General features: G+C 34.3%; 1 protein-coding gene across 1 annotated transcript; it reads left to right on the top strand.

The window, feature by feature from the left end:
* Positions 1-7,451: 7,451 nt before the first annotated feature.
* LOC121970860 (probable transcriptional regulator SLK2) lies at positions 7,452-17,544 on the top strand. Its single transcript, XM_042521855.1, has 10 exons — positions 7,452-7,615; positions 8,058-8,935; positions 9,041-9,172; positions 10,057-10,105; positions 11,370-11,584; positions 11,678-11,746; positions 13,042-13,142; positions 15,757-15,850; positions 15,970-16,039; positions 16,555-17,544. The coding sequence occupies exons 2-10, from the start codon at positions 8,219-8,221 to the stop codon at positions 17,373-17,375; spliced, it is 2,268 nt and encodes a 755-aa protein (XP_042377789.1). The 5' UTR covers positions 7,452-7,615; positions 8,058-8,218; the 3' UTR covers positions 17,376-17,544.
* Positions 17,545-17,871: the final 327 nt, after the last annotated feature.

The raw sequence follows: 17,871 nt of genomic DNA on the forward strand, positions 1-17,871 counted from the left end.
TAGAAAATAAATAAATAAATAAATAAAATTAAAAGTTTAACATGTTACTTAATACTTACTTTTTTTCTCGGACCTTTAGTTCGCCTCACCAACCCTGTTAAAAACAAATTGACAATATTAATTAAAATAAAAATTAGAAAAGTTAACAAGCCATTGATTAATGTGTAAAACAGTAAACATGAGACAAATAATCATCATACATAATTATGGGAAATTTCTTTAAATAAGCTAACAAAACTTACCCATCGTCAAAAATTAAAGTCATCATTATGATTATCATCCTCCTCCTCCTCCTCCTCCTCCTCCTCCTCCTCTTCCTCATTCTGCATTATACTTGAATTCTTGTTATACATCCAACTTCGCTCATTCTGCATTTTACTTGAATTCAGCTATTTAGTTAAACATTATTAACAGAAATAAATCTTATCATTGAACAAAACAACAAAGAAAAGCTTATCAAAAAGAAGAAATACAATTAATCAACTATAAAATAATTATTTAAAGCTAACTTTATATACAGATCATTAAATGCATATTAATGAACTTAGAAATACCGAAAAGACGTGAACAAATACAGTTGTCTTCAACTACACTGAGATCATGCCAAATTGAAACCTGCACAAGCAACATTATCAATTATTATAGTATTATTCTAACAATTTTAATAGAGTTGAAGCAATTGTAATTAAATTGAAATAATAATATTTTAATGGAACAAAATTTGGAAAAAAACAAAATTACTCTCTATATTAGAGCAATTGTGGATCAGAATTGACATTTTTTAGATGAAAAATAAAATATTTTGATAAGGATATTTTTGAGATAAAAAATAGAATAGGGTCGCTTATGTTTTTTTCTTTAAAAGAAAATCTTTTTAACAATAATAATAATAATGAGCACCCTTTGAATTTTGTATCAAAGAAAAAAAAACATGTCAACTCTATTGTAATTTGTCCCTCCATTAATTAATTCCAATCTAAAAACTATCCTACAAGTATTTGTAATGATAAAGAGGATCAGTACACAGAAAATCAAAGGTAAATTTATACATATGGTATACTGGAGCTCCCCATACATTTAGGATTCGAAACCCTAGTATCAAAATTTTGCCCTAGTGTAGTTGAGATTTTATTACTTCCACACCCCTAAACTGTACATCTATATACAAGAAGAACTACAAATCTTTATCCAAAAACAGCCCTAAACCCTATTTCACAGAACATTGGTCATTGACATCTAAGTGATCAAGAGTTGCAGTGCTTTTCTTTGTTAACAAACAAGAATGAAGCCCTAAATTTCACAGATCAGTACTCCACCATTCCAAATCTTGCGACATCAGTGCTAGCAACGGCGACTCGCAGCCAACTGCGGCCAGGCGAGGCCACTCGCGGCCAGGCGAGGCCACGCGCGGCCAGGCGAGGCCACGCGCGGCCACGCGCGGCCAGGCGAGGCCACGCGCGGCCAGCCGCGGCCTCGCGAGAAGAAGTGGGCAGATGTGGGAGAAAGGAGAGGGAAGAGGGGAGAAGGGAGAAGGGAGAAGGGAGAGGGTTACCTGTGCCGCAGCCGATCGGGAAGGAATCAGCCGCCGCAAGAGTTGCAGTGAAGGGATGAGTGAAGGGGCAGATGGGTGGGAGGAGATTTTGGGTTAACATATAAATTAAAAAATAGATTTTGGGACGAATCTAGGAATTCGTCCCCAAATCTGGGACGAATTCCAGAATTCGACCCTAAATTTGGGACGAATTCCAAAATTCGTCCCAAAATATAAAAAAATTTTAAAAAAATTAAAAAATGATTTGGAAACACTAAATATGAACTTAGAGATATCGGATTTCCGTGAAATAAGTTTCTATGGATTTCTAATTTTCTCGTGATCTTAAAAATATCTTCATCCATAATTTTAACATACTATATTAAATGCGGCAAATTTTTTTTTTATGAATTAGGTCAAATTCGGGTTATAAAATCACCATACTAAATATATGAGGTTAAAATTATGGATGAGGATATTTTTAAGATAATGAGAAAATTAGGAACCCATAGAAACTTGTTTCATGAAATTCCGATATCGTTAGGTCCATATTTAGGCCTTCCAAATAAATTTTCTTTTATTTTTTATTTTTTTAAATTTGGGACGAATTCCTGGATTTGTCCCTTTGGGACGAATTCCGGATTTGTCCCAAAATTTGGAAAAATCATTTCCAAATTTGAAAATAAAAAAAAAATCATTCTGGAACGAATCCAGGATTCGTCAGAATTTGGGTACTAATTTTCTTATGATCTTAAAAATACCCTCATCTGTAATTTTAATCTCATATATTTAGTGTGGTGATTTTTTAACCCGAATTTGACCTAATTCAGGTAAAAAAACATGAAACACAATATATTATTTTAAAATTAAGGAAGAGGATATATTTATGAATAAGGGAAAATAAGAAACTTATAGACTCTTGTTTCATGAAATTCTGACATTTGTAGATCTATATTTTTAGTTTTAAACACATATTCAAACATGCGTTAAACGCTAACATACTTAATTAATACTAAACTATCTATGTTTCACTAAATATGGACCTAACGATCTCGGAATTTCATGAAATAAGTTTCTATAGGTTCCTAATTTTCTTATAATCTTAAAAATATCTTCATCCATAATTTTAACATATTATATTGAGTGCGGTGAATTTTTTATTACAAATTAGGTCATATTCATGTTAAAAAATCACCACACTTAATTTATTAGGTTAAAATTCAGATTTAGGATATTTTTATGATCATGAGAAAATTAGGAATCCATAGAAACTTGTTTCATGAAATTCCGAGATCATTAGGTACATATTTAGGCCTTCAGAATGATTTTTCTATTATTTTTTATTTTTTTTAAATCTGGGACGAATCCAGGATTCGTCCCAAATTTAAGAAAAATAAAATATAAAAGAAAATTTATTTGGAAGGCCTAAATATGGACCTAACGATCTCGGAATTTCATGAAACAAGTTTCTATGGATTTCTAATTTTCTCGTGATCTTAAAAATATCTTTATCCATAATTTTAACATAATATATTAAATGCGGTGAATTTTTTATTATGAATTTGGTCAAATTCGGGTTAAAAAATCACCATACTAAATATATGAGGTTAAAATTTTGGATGAGGATATTTTTAAGATCATGAGAAAATTAGGAACTCATAGAAACTTGTTTCATGAAATTCCGAGATCGTTAGGTCCATATATAGGCCTTCCAAATAAATTTTCTTTTATTTTTTATTTTTTTAAATTTGGGACGAATTCCAGATTCGTCCCAAAATCTGGGACGAATCCAGAAATTCGTCCCAAATATTGGGACGAATTCCTGGATTCGTCCCAAATTTTGGGACGAATCCAGGATTCGTCCCAAATTTAAGAAAAATAAAAATTAAAAGAAAAATCATTCGGAAGGCCTATATATGGACCTAACGATCTCGGAATTTCATGAAACAAGTTTTTTTGGGTTCCTAATTTTCTCATGATCTTAAAAATACCCTCATCCGTACTTTTAATCTCATATATTTAGCGTGGTGATTTTTTAACCCGAATTTGACCTAATTCAGGTAAAAAAACACGAAACACAATATATTATTTTAAAATTAAGGAAGAGGATATATTTATGAATAAGGGAAAATAAGAAACTTATAGACTCTTGTTTCATGAAATTCTGACATTTGTAGATCTATATTTTTAGTTTTAAACACATATTCAAGCATGTGTTAAACGCTAACATACTTAATTAATACTAAACTATCTATGTTTCACTAAATATGGACCTAACGATCTTGGAATTTCATGAAATAAGTTTCTATAGGTTCCTAATTTTCTTATAATCTTAAAAATATATTCATCCATAATATTAACATATTATATTGAGTGCGGTGAATTTTTTATTACAAATTAGGTCATATTCATGTTAAAAAATCACCACACTTAATTTATTAGGTTAAAATTCAGATTTAGGATATTTTAATGATCATGAGAAAATTAGGAATCCATAGAAACTTGTTTCATGAAATTCTGAGATCATTAGGTACATTTTTAGGCCTTCAGAATGATTTTTCTATTATTTTTTATTTTTTTTAAATCTGGGACGAATCCAGAAATTTGTCCCAGATTTTGGGACGAATTTCTGGATTCGTCCCAGATTTTGGGACGAATCCATGATTCGTCCCAGATTTTGGGACGAATCCAGGATTCGTCCCAAATTTAAGAAAAATAAAATATAAAAGAAAATTTATTTGGAAGGCCTAAATATGGACCTAACGATCTCGGAATTTCATGAAACAAGTTTCTATGGATTTCTAATTTTCTCGTGATCTTAAAAATATCTTTATCCATAATTTTAACATAATATATTAAATGCGGTGAATTTTTTATTATGAATTTGGTCAAATTCGGGTTAAAAAATCACCATACTAAATATATGAGGTTAAAATTTTGGATGAGGATATTTTTAAGATCATGAGAAAATTAGAAACCCATAGAAACTTGTTTCATGAAATTCCGAGATCGTTAGGTCCATATATAGGCCTTCCAAATAAATTTTCTTTTATTTTTTATTTTTTTAAATTTGGGACGAATTCCAGATTCGTCCCAAAATCTGGGACGAATCCAGAAATTCGTCCCAAAGTTTGGGACGAATTCCTGGATTCGTCCCAAATTTTGGGACGAATCCAGGATTCGTCCCAAATTTAAGAAAAATAAAAATTAAAAGAAAAATCATTCGGAAGGCCTAAATATGGACCTAACGATCTCGGAATTTCATGAAACAAGTTTCTTTGGGTTCCTAATTTTCTCATGATCTTAAAAATACCCTCATCCGTACTTTTAATCTCATATATTTAGCATGGTGATTTTTTAACTCGAATTTGACCTAATTCAGGTAAAAAAACACGAAACACAATATATTATTTTAAAATTAAGGAAGAGGATATATTTATGAATAAGGGAAAATAAGAAACTTATAGACTCTTGTTTCATGAAATTCTGACATTTGTAGATCTATATTTTTAGTTTTAAACACATATTCAAGCATGTGTTAAACGCTAACATACTTAATTAATACTAAACTATCTATGTTTCACTAAATATGGACCTAACGATCTCGGAATTTCATGAAATAAGTTTCTATAGGTTCCTAATTTTCTTATAATCTTAAAAATATCTTCATCCATAATTTTAACATATTATATTGAGTGCGGTGAATTTTTTATTACAAATTAGGTCATATTCATGTTAAAAAATCACCACACTTAATTTATTAGATTAAATTTCAAATTTAGGATATTTTATGATCATGAGAAAATTAGGAATTCATAGAAACTTGTTTCATGAAATTCCGAGATCATTAGGTCCATATTTATGCCTTCCGAATGATTTTTCTATTATTTTTTAATTTTTTTAAATCTGGGACGAATCCTGGATTTGTCCCAAAATCTGGGACGAATCTAGGATTCGTCCCAAAATCTGGGACGAATCCAAGATTCGTCCCAGATTTTGACCCATTTTTTTCATTTTTTTCTGAAATATATTTCGATTCTGGAACGAACCCTGGATTCGTCACAGAATCTGGGACGAATTCTAGATTCGTTCCAGAATTTGGGACGAATCCTGGATTTGTCCCAGAATCTGGGACGAATTTTGCAACGAAAATAATGTTCGTTGGGAATTTGCGACGAAAATATTTTGTTGCAGATTTCGTTTCTAATTTGGATCAAATTTTGTGTTTGTCGCCAAAATTGTTGCTATTTTGGGACGAAAATTTTTCGTCCCAAACTTTCGTCCCTAAATTATTGTTTTTTTGTAGTGTAGGAACTTACTTGGTACTTATTTACTTCTTCCTAATGTTATGGGACAGTGAGAGACCGTGAGAGTCATGGATTTTATCTTTTGCATTATTTTAGGTATAAGTTGCTCAGTGCAACGGTAAAATATTTTTATTACAGTTAATCAAATATTCACATATGAACGGCTAGTGCGATGCATTGTGGAAAGCGGAAGGCCGGATCCTCTAGATATTGCAAATTAAGTGCGATTCAAAGAATGAATCATTTTATTCATAGGTAGAATCTTATGGACTCATATGATCCCACCTATTAGTAACTCTTAATCTAAAAACAGACCAAAGATTACGATTCAGAAGATCTTGGATGCTAGCCGAGCAGTAAAACGTCTTATTGCATCCGTTACAGTAGCAAAAGGTTTAACATTTAATGCGCAGGTCGTGTCCGCACACAAGTCAACATGGTTCAGTAAAATCCAGGCCTTGGATTTGCACCCTCCTGCGTACTCACATGTGAGAGAGAGCCCCTCTCCCCATATATTTGTTCACATTCTCAATGCATGTGAATCAATATAAATCAACCATCATACCATGAAACTCCCAATGTGAGACTAAAAATCATTCACAATGAAACCTCTTTTCTCTTCTACTTTTTCTCCATTTACTTATATTCAACATATAATACATTTATAAATTAAAAAATAAAGATGAATTAATATTAAAATAAATATGAGTTTGTTAATAAAAGATAAATGCTAATATAATTCTTATAAAATGTGATAACATCCCCTCAACTATTTTTCATCATCGGTTTTATGGTACGCTGAAGAAAGATAAATTAAATACGAACAACTCGTGAGAGAGTTATTTGAACCTTATCTATTGATGCGAGTCCACTATTTAGGTATTAATTCAATTATGTCATTAAAAACGAAGGTGTTAATATAATGAATATGTTATATATGGATCTTATATTTTTGAAAAAACTGTATATATTACGTTTAAATTAATACGGATGTTTAAGTAACGGTAAGTAACTTTAGTTGAAAATTTATTATATTTTGTTTTAGCAGGTGAGATTTAAATATTATAGAAAAGCTACTAAACATATAATTAATTAATTCTTTCAAGGCCGGTGGTAACACAAGGGATAACTTTAAATAATTTACTAAAATAAATAAATAAATAAAATTTAACACATATTTGTGGTTAATTCATTAATAGGGATTTACAAAAATTGTAAATTATTTGCAAAAGCATTCATAATAAAATTAAAAAAATTGATTTTATAAATAAGTTATAATATCACCCATTAACCAAACAAGTTTTAAAAGTAAAGTTTTAAATAATAAAATAAACTCGAATCAAAAATAAAAATTGATAAAATCTAAATGAATTAAATTCAAATTAAGCTAAAACTAAAAAAGGAAGTAAATTAGTTTTAGACTCGCACGTTATTTTATTAAAATTTGAAAAACATAAAATTTGGTTCGAGCGCTACGTGTCGTCCGTGATCCTCTAGTAAGATTGGGTTGATTTGGAGATGGACGGTCGTAAATGTGCGACGTGGTTCATGCGGAAACAGAGACTAGAATGAGAATCCCGTTAATGATTTAGGCCGAGGCGGTCGCGGCCCGGCCCACCGCCATCCTTCGGCGCCGCCAGAAAAGGGGGCGAGAGGGAGCTGGGAAAACGCCGCTTGCTCTCTTCTCCCTGCGATCCCTCCGCTCTCCTAAAATTTTCCCATCGTTCGATTCAGTCCGCGATCCGAAGGGTTTCAGGAAGCTCAGCACATTGATTTGGTCTATTTCTCCCTCCGTCTAGATCTGTTTTTAAAGCATAGTTTTCCTTCTTCGCCTTGATTTTTTCGCTCGGAAGGGCTTCCTTTCTTTTGCTGCAGTCTTATTTGAAATACGCGTGTTGCATTTCATCGAGGGCAGTGGGAATTTAGTGGTAGGATCTTTCTGAAATATTGCTGGATTCTATGCTTCGTTTGTCGATCTCGATCGACCGCCCATACAAAAATTAGGTTTTTTTTCCTATTCTGTCGTCGTCTGTGATTTTACTTTTATATGAGTAGGCTGCATTTTTTTTTACCTGTATGTTGCAATTACGGTTAGTAATATTTGATTTTAACTCTTTGTTTAGTTTCTTGATAGTTTAGGATGCAATTCACTGATAAAAAAACGCATCTTTTCCCCTCTATTGATCTCCGGCAAGTACTTATTGATTATTTTCTTTTAGGCTGCTTAAGACAGGGATTGCTGTATAGGCGTCAGGATTCATACCGCTAGTAGCCTCCTTCGTGAGTTGCTGCTAACGGTAGAGGCCAGTTACAATCTTCTGGCGTTGCTGGTCTTTTCTTCGAAGGTGATGGTAGTCACGACCTAGGCACTGGGAGCTCTATGTCGGCAAACCGCTGCTCTGGTCTTGGACCAGCTTCTAGTGATATTAACCAAATACTCAACAGCACGGGAAACACCTCTGGTCCCAGTGTTGGTGCAAGCTCCCTCGTCACGGATGCCAACTCAGCACTCTCTGGCGTTTCTCAGTTGCAAAGAAGCACAAGCTTCAATAACGAGTCATATATGCGGCTCCCTGCCTCTCCCATGTCTTTCTCCTCCAACATATCGGGTTCTTCCGTGATGGACGGGTGCTCCATAATGCAGCAGAGCTCTCTTCAAGAACAGGTGCAGAGGCAGGGTCTGTCTACAGCGACATCTCAGCTTGTGAAACGAGAGCCCACTGCTTCAATGAACGCACAAAAGAGAGCACGGCTTGATGGAATGGATGATGATGCCCTGCAGCAGCAGATAATCCAACAGCTTTTGCAGAGAAATGAGACCATGCAGCCACCGCAAGGCCTACAAAACCAGCAGCTGCAAGCCATTTTCCAAGAGCAGCGATTAATGCAGCGCCAGCGGCAGCAGCAGCAGATGATTCACTCTCTTTCTCAGATGCAAAGGCCCCCTATCGCTCTTCAGCAACCACAACAGCTGCATCATCTTATGCAGCCTAATCTTCACCCAAATAATTCTGTCAAACAGCCTCTTCCTTTTAATAATGGGATATGTTTTCGCAGGCTTATGCAATACTTGTACCATCTGCGACATCGACCAGCAGTGAGTTCATTATTTCACATGCACATTGTGTTATGCTCACTATGTCTAACCTTGCACAAGTTTTTAGCATACTATGAAGTGTCCTAAGAATGAATCCTTTTGTAGGATAACTCTATATTGTACTGGAGGAAATTTGTGACCGAGTACTTTGCACCACGAGCTAGGAAAAGGTGGTGTTTATCCTTGTTTGATAATATAGGCAACCACACACTTGGTATTTTCCCGCAGTTGGCTGTGGTAAGCATTTTTTATGTTTGATATTTCATCTCAATGCATTCTGTTTGATGCATCAGTTACCATTTAATATCTGTGAATTGTATTGCATTACAATTACCCTATGCATAGTGCTTATTAGGGAGTTGACAATTTCACTGCTTCTTTCTCATGCATATTTGAAACCATATCAGTATTGCAGCATGATTTGAGCAATTTCAATAATTTAATATCTAGGTTGGGATTGTAAGCTTACATATTAATGACTTTCAATGAAGCCCAGGGACAGTAATTTCAATTTTGCTTTCTATAAATCCATACATTGTGAAAGTCACCCTTTACCCTCTATTCTATGAGAACAAAATTATTATCACCTGAGATTCAATGTTACAATTTGGGAGTCTAGAGGCTGCCTTGGTAGTATAAACTCAATCTGATGTATACACTGGAATCTACTATTTTGATATATCCTCTTCTCATGGTTATTTATGCATCTTAACCTCATACGTGTCAAAGATCTCCTGGATGGTAACCTGATCACTAAGAGCAGTCATAGCTGACCATTTAAGATACTCCAACCACTGCTCTAACCAATTATTGTACATCGACCATGTGAGAAAATCCCACCTGTAGCCTCTGGGCTTGCAGTTGGGAAGCGGCTCCCAAATGGAAATCTAGTGTTTTTCTGTTAAAAAATGTTGTACATTGTAGTTGTTGATTATACATTGCCAGGATTTTTAATTCTTCTTTTCCTGATGAATTTTCATCTCTTGAAAAAGCAATTTCTCTTCGACGAAGTCATTGAGAGACTTTGTTGAGCTCCTTAAGAAATATTATTGCCTAATTAACATATATATCTTATTTTTAATGATTAATAAATATTGCTTGCGCATATTTGGCTTTTGCAGGATGGATGGCAATGTGATGTTTGTGGTTCCAAATGTGGAAAAGGATTTGGTTAGTAGTCGTCCTCTGTTGACTTTATTATATGGGATAATTTTCTTTATTAAGTACATTTATGACTTATCTATTATATATCATTTTGTCATTGAAATTCATATTCAATTTAATTGTTCCATTATTTCTCAAATAAAAGAAGTGAAATGAGGGATATTTTGGTCAGTGAGAGGAAATGAAATTGTATATTTCCAATGTTTGGATTCAGAAAAAAAGGACTTCTGCTGAAATGAATGCAATTTGCTCTGTACACAACAGGTGTTATATCAAAAATTTGGCAAGATCAACTCCTTTAAACTCAAGAAGATTGACTAGACCTAATACTCTTTTAAGTCGAATAAGGTTTTGATTGGTTTCTGTCAAGTTTTTATTCTCTAACTATCAAGCGGGAATGTATGTTTTTGCTGTCATTGCACAACAGTGATACTATTGTATTTGGAATTTACAATCATAGCTTCTGTTTGACTATTACTTGAGTATCGTGAACGCACATTTGTATGCATTTTTGCCTGGCCCAACTATCTAAAAATTTTGTGTTCTGCCTTGCGATAAGTTCCTTGAGGGCTTAGTAAAGTATTGATTCTAAAGTGGAATGCAAAGTAACATTTTCTTTTATGGCATATCCTACTAGATTGATCCCATGATTTTTTTGGCATACATGTGTTCACCTTTATTCTTTATGAGGTACCTTATCCTTTTATGTTATATCCATTATTTTCTTAGTTCATATGTCAAATCAGTTAAACAATGCAAATGTAATTCCTAGACTTGCTCTTGGTCTTTGTTAGTGTATGCAAGTTGACTTATTTGAAGTTCATTCTCACTCTTTTTTGCAAAAGGTCATACGTTGACCCCGGGTTCCCCCACACGACCAGCTCCATAGTCATTTGTAGAGAGGTAAAAACTGAGCAGGTCACTACGTGGATGGGTATTTCCGCCGGCTTCGCGGGAATCGACCCTTGCCCATTTTTTAAATCCACCACGTAGTGACCAGCTCGGCTATGCCTGAGGGCAAGTTCATTCTTACTTTTGGTCCTTGTTCTCAACAAATTGACTTATTCGGAGTTCATTCTTAGAAAATGTGTGAGCAAGCTATTTCAAGTTGTCTTTTTGTACATATGTTCTCTATTTGATATATTTCTGTATAGATTTTTAAATAGGATGTCAATCTCTATTTTTAAAAAAATATTTAAAATATTTTTCCAAGTCTAAATATTCTGGTTTGCTAAGTTACTTATAAATATATGTTTTATGTTTTTAACAGAGGCCACTTTTGAAGTATTGCCCCGTCTTTTTCAAATTAAATTTGATCATGGTGTTGTGGATGAAAATCTATTTCTCGACATGCCACATGAGTGCCGGCTGTCTTCAGGAATAATGGTATTGAAGTATGAAAGAGCTGTTCATGAAAGTATTTTTGAACATCTACGAACTGTTCATGAGGGACAATTGCGGATAATATTTACACCAGAACTGAAGGTTTTGTATTAAATGGATTTGGGAGTGTGCCTATTTCATTTAGATTAGATCTCTCACCTTTCACTTTGTAATTATACTCTGTTTATCCTTCAGATTTTATCCTGGGAATTTTGTGCACGAAAACATGAAGAATTTGTTTCTCGTAGATTGGTAGCATCTCAGGTATTTCGTTTATTTGCGATAATTTCTTTCAGGAAGAATCTAAATATGTTTAGAGAAAATGGATAATATTTAGTGTTAGCCTGGCAGGGGAAAATGGATAATATTTAGAAGAGGAAAAAATTGAAAAAGAGAAAAGAAAAATCTCTCTGTTTCTCTTTCTCTTTCTCCCTATCAGTCAGCAAATTCTGATGGGTGAACATTCATTCAAAACACTTCATGTTACTTATTTTGAGAGTAAGACAGAAACAGGAGAACAATTGTATGATTATCTTCTCTATTCTTCCTCCCTTTTTTCTTTCCAAGTAAGCAGGAACATGATCTATATAACCAACTTTATCTTCTTCCAATTTCTCGTTTCCCTACTTTCTTCTCATGTTAATAGGCCACAATGAAAGGAGACTCATTTTGCATTCATGATTGATTTTAGTAGAAACTCTCCTCCAATTTGCTTTCATGTACTAATTTCATGATATTTATTAATTAATATATTTATTAACTGATTGGCAATGTCATGGCATAGTAGCTAGGACTAGGAGCTGTAAAGGGCCGAGTCAGGACTTCCCACAAATTTATAGAGCATAATACTGTCAATATTATTGCCATATGATTTAGCTATAATGATGATGGGCTGTTTTTATATTTCCATCCCTTCTACAATATTTTGGTCTTTGATCTGATGAAATACGTTAGGCTTGACTTTTAATTGCTTGTTGGCCCTTTCTATAAATAGCATAATCACTGCCAAACTGCTTCTTCTCATCCGTTTGTTCTTCAACAGTTTGACCACCAGCAAATGAAACCCAACTGCATGTTTACCTCCTTTCTACATCTGCTGTCTGACTTTTCATCTGATGATCTTCCACTATTATCGTTGGGCATTTGCCATGAACTGCTTGTGCTACTTTTGCTCCTTCAACATCATGAATGTTAGAATCAGTGGTCGCTCTCTTATTTTGTGGGCATGTTCTGATGGTTACTAGCTAATCTTATTTGCTTTGATTTGGTTTTTATGTAACTCTTGTCAAATTGCTCACTATTATTTATTTATGATCTGATATTCCCTTGTTTATTCTGGTTATACATGAAAACCTAGTATTTGAGAGGCCATGCAAAAGTGATCTCTAGCATGTAAGAAAAAAAAAATTAAATATAACTTGCATAAAAAAATCTAATGTTCTTGAGTACATTAATTGTCTTAATTTTTTAAAGTTATATTACTTATTGGATGTCTACATTTCCGAATACTTGGTCTTGGAGTTTGATCATGTTCTTTACTATTTAAAAAATTTGTTCAGGTTAACCAAGTTCTGCAAGTTGCTCAAAAATATCGAACAGCTTTGACTGAAAATAGCAGCGCTGGAATTTCACATCAAGATTTGCAGTCCAGCTGCAATATGTAAGTCAAACTAATTATGCATGAAAAAGTTCTGAGCCTGGTGCTATAATTCTGTGTTTGATCAGCCAGCATTAAATGGATATTCAAATAATGATATCTATGATTGATGTTCAGAAACCTCTATATTAGAACAAATTGTCTAGTGATTGTATTATTCATGGTTTCAGGCCTGGATATGTATAGACACTGGTACTAGACTGAACTGCTCTAATTGGGTTTGAACCTTATTGACACAGTAGTTTTAACCAAAAATTGGATTAATGCAAGCGAAAACAAGGCTAAAACTACTGAAAGTAAGCAATTTAATCTACTGATATGATGTGATGCACTCCAATCAAATGTAGGCTTGCTGCAGGTGTGCATCAAACTGTCATGATCTATTTATTTGACATTTACATTAGCATAACAAATTTGATCCTCAATGGGATTGGACAGCACAATGAAGAGGTCTATATGCATTGGAGGAATCGGTGTTCTAGCATGATTGATCATTATACATCATGTCTGTAATTGTGGTTGGAGATTATGATCTTGATGATCTTTGATCTTACATGATGTTAGCTAAGCTCTCCCTTGTCACTTGAGAACAACATGCTTTCTTTTCTTTCCATTTTTATTCTGTTGATTCCAGTCATGTGCTTGTGTGAGTCATGAGCATGAGAACTTAGGTTTTGCATACACTTGGTTTGTTTCTTTGCTAGTCATCGCCATCATATATTCTATCGTATTGTTTCTATTGCTTTCTTATAAGATTGTGGTACCATTCAGTTTTGAGTGATGCAATACATCTCTATCACCAGTTATTTGAGAGAATCACAAAACAAGAACTAATGTAGACGTTTTGTCTGCATCCATTGTCACTCAAAACAATTTCAGTTATGTAGATGTCAAACTGATATATTATCAATTGTTAGCAAGTGACCACTAATCTTTTGATACACTATGAACCCCACAATATATTTATGCTGACTTCTATAGAATAAGAAGTTTGCATGTTTATCAATTTAGCTTAGGGTTGGTTTGCATCTTGCAAAAAGATCGGGAATCACCAAGTCAAATACACTTGGTTGGAACTTACTCAATTAGGCAGATGATACATATACATGCCAACACGTTGAAAAAGCCACCACTCTACTGCAAAACTCTGCATAACTCATCTAAGGTCAGGATTGTTACTCTTGCTGCTTGCTCCCTTGGCAGAGTGAAATTACCTTGCGCACCTTGTTTGCTGACCTCTGCAACTTTGTGTTGTGCATCAACCAGTTTCCACTTGATCACCTATTATCTCTCATGTTGATCTATAAAATTATAAGCTGTAATCAATCACATCTAAATATCTGTTTTCTCTTTTTGTATGTTAGAGTTTTACTCTTTTCCTAAGATTGGGAGTTGAGATTATTCAGTTTAATAATATTAAGATGCTAGGTGCTGATACATTCCTTGTACTTGTTTGGCTCCTTCTATTTCTTTTTTCCTTTTTTTTGTTTGAATACTCTCTGTCTTGAATTCTTTTGGAAATTAATGAATTGATTGTGGTAAATTACTTGCTGATGGCCCCCTGTTTTTTATTTGTGTGCAATACCCTGTGTTCCCTGTCAGTATACTACCTTACGCTTGACAAATCTGTCAAACAGGTCTTATATCAGTCAATCCTCTCATTCTTGCTGTAAAACTCAAATTTTAGGCACATGCTGTGACTGCCATACACCATTTGTTGCATTTGAAACCATTACCTACTGAATCAAAACATAGCCTGAATCCAGAAACAATTGAAGAGATTGTGACTGGCTAATAGGTTCAGGTAGTTTAAGCCAAACATGATATTTATATAAATGTGAGGAGGGGTACTGATAAAGAATGAGAGAGGGGCAAAACATCAACAGTCAGCCAAAAAATTTTTGTTTACAGTTTTTAATTCATATCCAATGTGGCTAAAGAAGCCATTAGGCTGTGCATACAGAATCATTCTAGCTGACATATTATTCTTGAAAGGTCAGAACGTCATGTCCTGTCATTTTGTCAACCCCAATTCAGGTGCCTTTGGCTGGGTTGAGTTGCTAATGTCATATATCCCCATAGGATCAAGTTATTTTCTCATGAAGCTTTCTTGGCAAACCATCTTGTCTGGCTGCTACGCTGCATTTAGAATATGACACTTTTGACATGCATCTTTTATTAATCTTGTTATCATATTTGTGATTTATCATTTATGAAGGCTTAATCAGTAAAATTTCTAGATGACAATGTGTTCCACTGAGGTAAATTCTGAGGATATTGTTTCATAGTAATCTATGTAGATTATGAACACTTTTAATATGGCCTATGTAGATTATGGACACTTTTAACATGGGCCTGAATATATGTTGTTGTGGTTTCTCAAACGCTGTGGTAAAACTTTCATGGATATGAGAAGACGAATGAACATATTAAACACACAACAGAAGCTTGGTAATAGCAAATTTAGGTCTATGCTAATACATAAATAAAGCTCACGAAGGAAATTAATTTTTAAATTGCTTGATGTATGTAGTTTTTGTTTGCATGATAAAAATGTATCATCATTCTTCTGTTTGTTCCCCTGACATTCGTGGGTATTTCTTTGTGATTTTCTTAGGTTTGCAGCAGCAGGCAGACAGCTAGCAAGAAATTTGGATTTACAATCAGTAAATGACTTGGGTTTCTCGAAAAGATTTGTCAGGTGCTTGCAGGTAAATGATTCAATGTTTTCTCTATTAGTTATATAGAATAAACTTTATGCTGCTTGTTAATAGAAGAAACTCTATGTTGCTTGTCTTTGTAAATGTTGATTGCTTATTTACTTTTTCAGATAGCTGAAGTTGTTTGTAGCATGAAAGACCTAATTGATTTTAGCCAGGAGCAGAAAGTTGGGGCGATTGGTATGGTGTTCTCCTGATTTAGTTAGCAACATACCGAATTGTTATTCTTATCCATTGATCTTTTATATTACGTTCTAATTGCTTGACCAGATACTAATTCTTGAGCATGATTAGTATTACGTAGTGACACATTCATCCCATGTTATGTCAGTCAGTATTCAAACATCTGAACCATATGATGAAAATTAAGCCAACATCGAAAATCTGACACTACAGAAGCATTTAGTTACATTCTTCTGTTATATAACTGTGACATGCTTTGTGCATATATATCTGATGTTCATGAATTTAAGTTAAAACATGATAATTTAGCAAATTCGGGATCACTTGCGCTGTACAATTGTTCTGTGGTTTAAACGTCACCTCCAAAATACAGCAACTCTGACAAATAAAGATACCATTGAATGATTTTGAACATTCTGACTAATGTAGTAATGTGTAATTCTCTAACAAGGATTAGAAATAGTTGCTACCATTACAGTTTATATAGCTGATGTTTTTCTTTGTTCTTTAAGAGTGTTTGAAGAACTATCCAAGACATGCTGCTGCAAAGCTCCAGAAACTGAAGGTGGAGCCAGAGGAGTCAATGAGTTCTCATTGTTTGACAGGTGAACCATCTCTGGACAAGGTTGTAGGCAACCATCCAGGCCTAAGCGGTTACATAAATAAAAATCTCACAGCTAGCCAAGTTATAACCAACAGCCAGCAGAACATTCATGCGTTGAACAACTACCAGAGCTCGCTGAGGAATCCGTCTAATTTAAAGCAAAATGTGCTCTATCAGGAAGCTTTGAGTTCTCCAAGAGATTCTAAACACACACAGCCAGTCTCGATTCAGGGTTCTGGCTCATCTTCTCTGACAAACACCTCCATGAATAAGTTACCCGGCCAACAGCCACCTCCATTTGAAAGTTACATAGTGCAGAATAATGATTCACAGACCTCGCAGATAAACCAGCACATACCACAGCACATGCTTCAGAAGATGCTTCAAGAATTGAGGAACAAGGGAACAGAACTGCAGCCGTTCAGTTCTCCAAATACAACTGCTAATCACACATCTGGAAACTTAATTGTAGGTGGCGGCACTTCATTCCGAAATGGAATAGAGCTGCAAAACATGCCAAATAACAACCTTCCTAATAACAATAACCTGGTGGCAGGGCAAAGCGCAAGCAACAGTTTCAAATCCACTACCTCCGCCAACAACCCTTCGATCAGCAGCAGTAATACTAACTCAAGATCAGACTTACCTGAGAATTTGGATCTGCCAGAGCTCGAAAATATTGCTCAAGAATTCTTGTCCGATGACATGTTTGATGGGGATTCTTGGTGAGGCTAGTTATGGTCGGAATGTGGAAGTTGTGAATAACTGAAAAACATGTAACTGAAAAACATGACGACAATTCTGAAGTGCAATTCGATATCTACATATACTACCGTAGATTTGAGCAAATGACTATGTTTACCAATATATGCAGAAAATTTAGTGTGTTTTCCCCTTAGTTTTGGCATATTATCATGTTAGGTCTCCTGCAAGTATTCCTTTTAAATCCAATTTGGAAAGATATCTTCTCTTTTGGTGAAATATTATTCATCACTGAACCCATATTTTCTTCTTTGGTCATATTGGAAATTGCAGATGAATTTAGTGCTGTTTTTAGTAACAGAAGATTATCATTTTGGTGATCGATATTAGCAATCGTATGTCTTTGGTATCTCAACAAGATCAGGGATGAAGAATATCACCGTGCACTTTTATGCGAGAATGATTTCGCTACAAAGGATCATCATCCCTTAAAGATGATATCATTCATCCCAAATGTCTCAAT

The sequence above is a fragment of the Zingiber officinale genome, chromosome 4A, assembly GCF_018446385.1.
Source record: "Zingiber officinale cultivar Zhangliang chromosome 4A, Zo_v1.1, whole genome shotgun sequence".
Lineage (NCBI taxonomy): Eukaryota > Viridiplantae > Streptophyta > Magnoliopsida > Zingiberales > Zingiberaceae > Zingiber > Zingiber officinale.

Excerpts from the sequence above, each read along its gene's own strand:
- LOC121970860 (XM_042521855.1), top strand. The coding sequence starts at position 8,219 with ATGTCGGCAAACCGCTGCTCTGGTCTTGGACCAGCTTCTAGTGATATT. Across the intron at positions 9,173-10,056 it reads TTTTCCCGCAGTTGGCTGTG|GATGGATGGCAATGTGATGT; the intron begins GTAAGCATTTTT and ends TGGCTTTTGCAG. Across the intron at positions 15,851-15,969 it reads GATTTGTCAGGTGCTTGCAG|ATAGCTGAAGTTGTTTGTAG; the intron begins GTAAATGATTCA and ends TTACTTTTTCAG.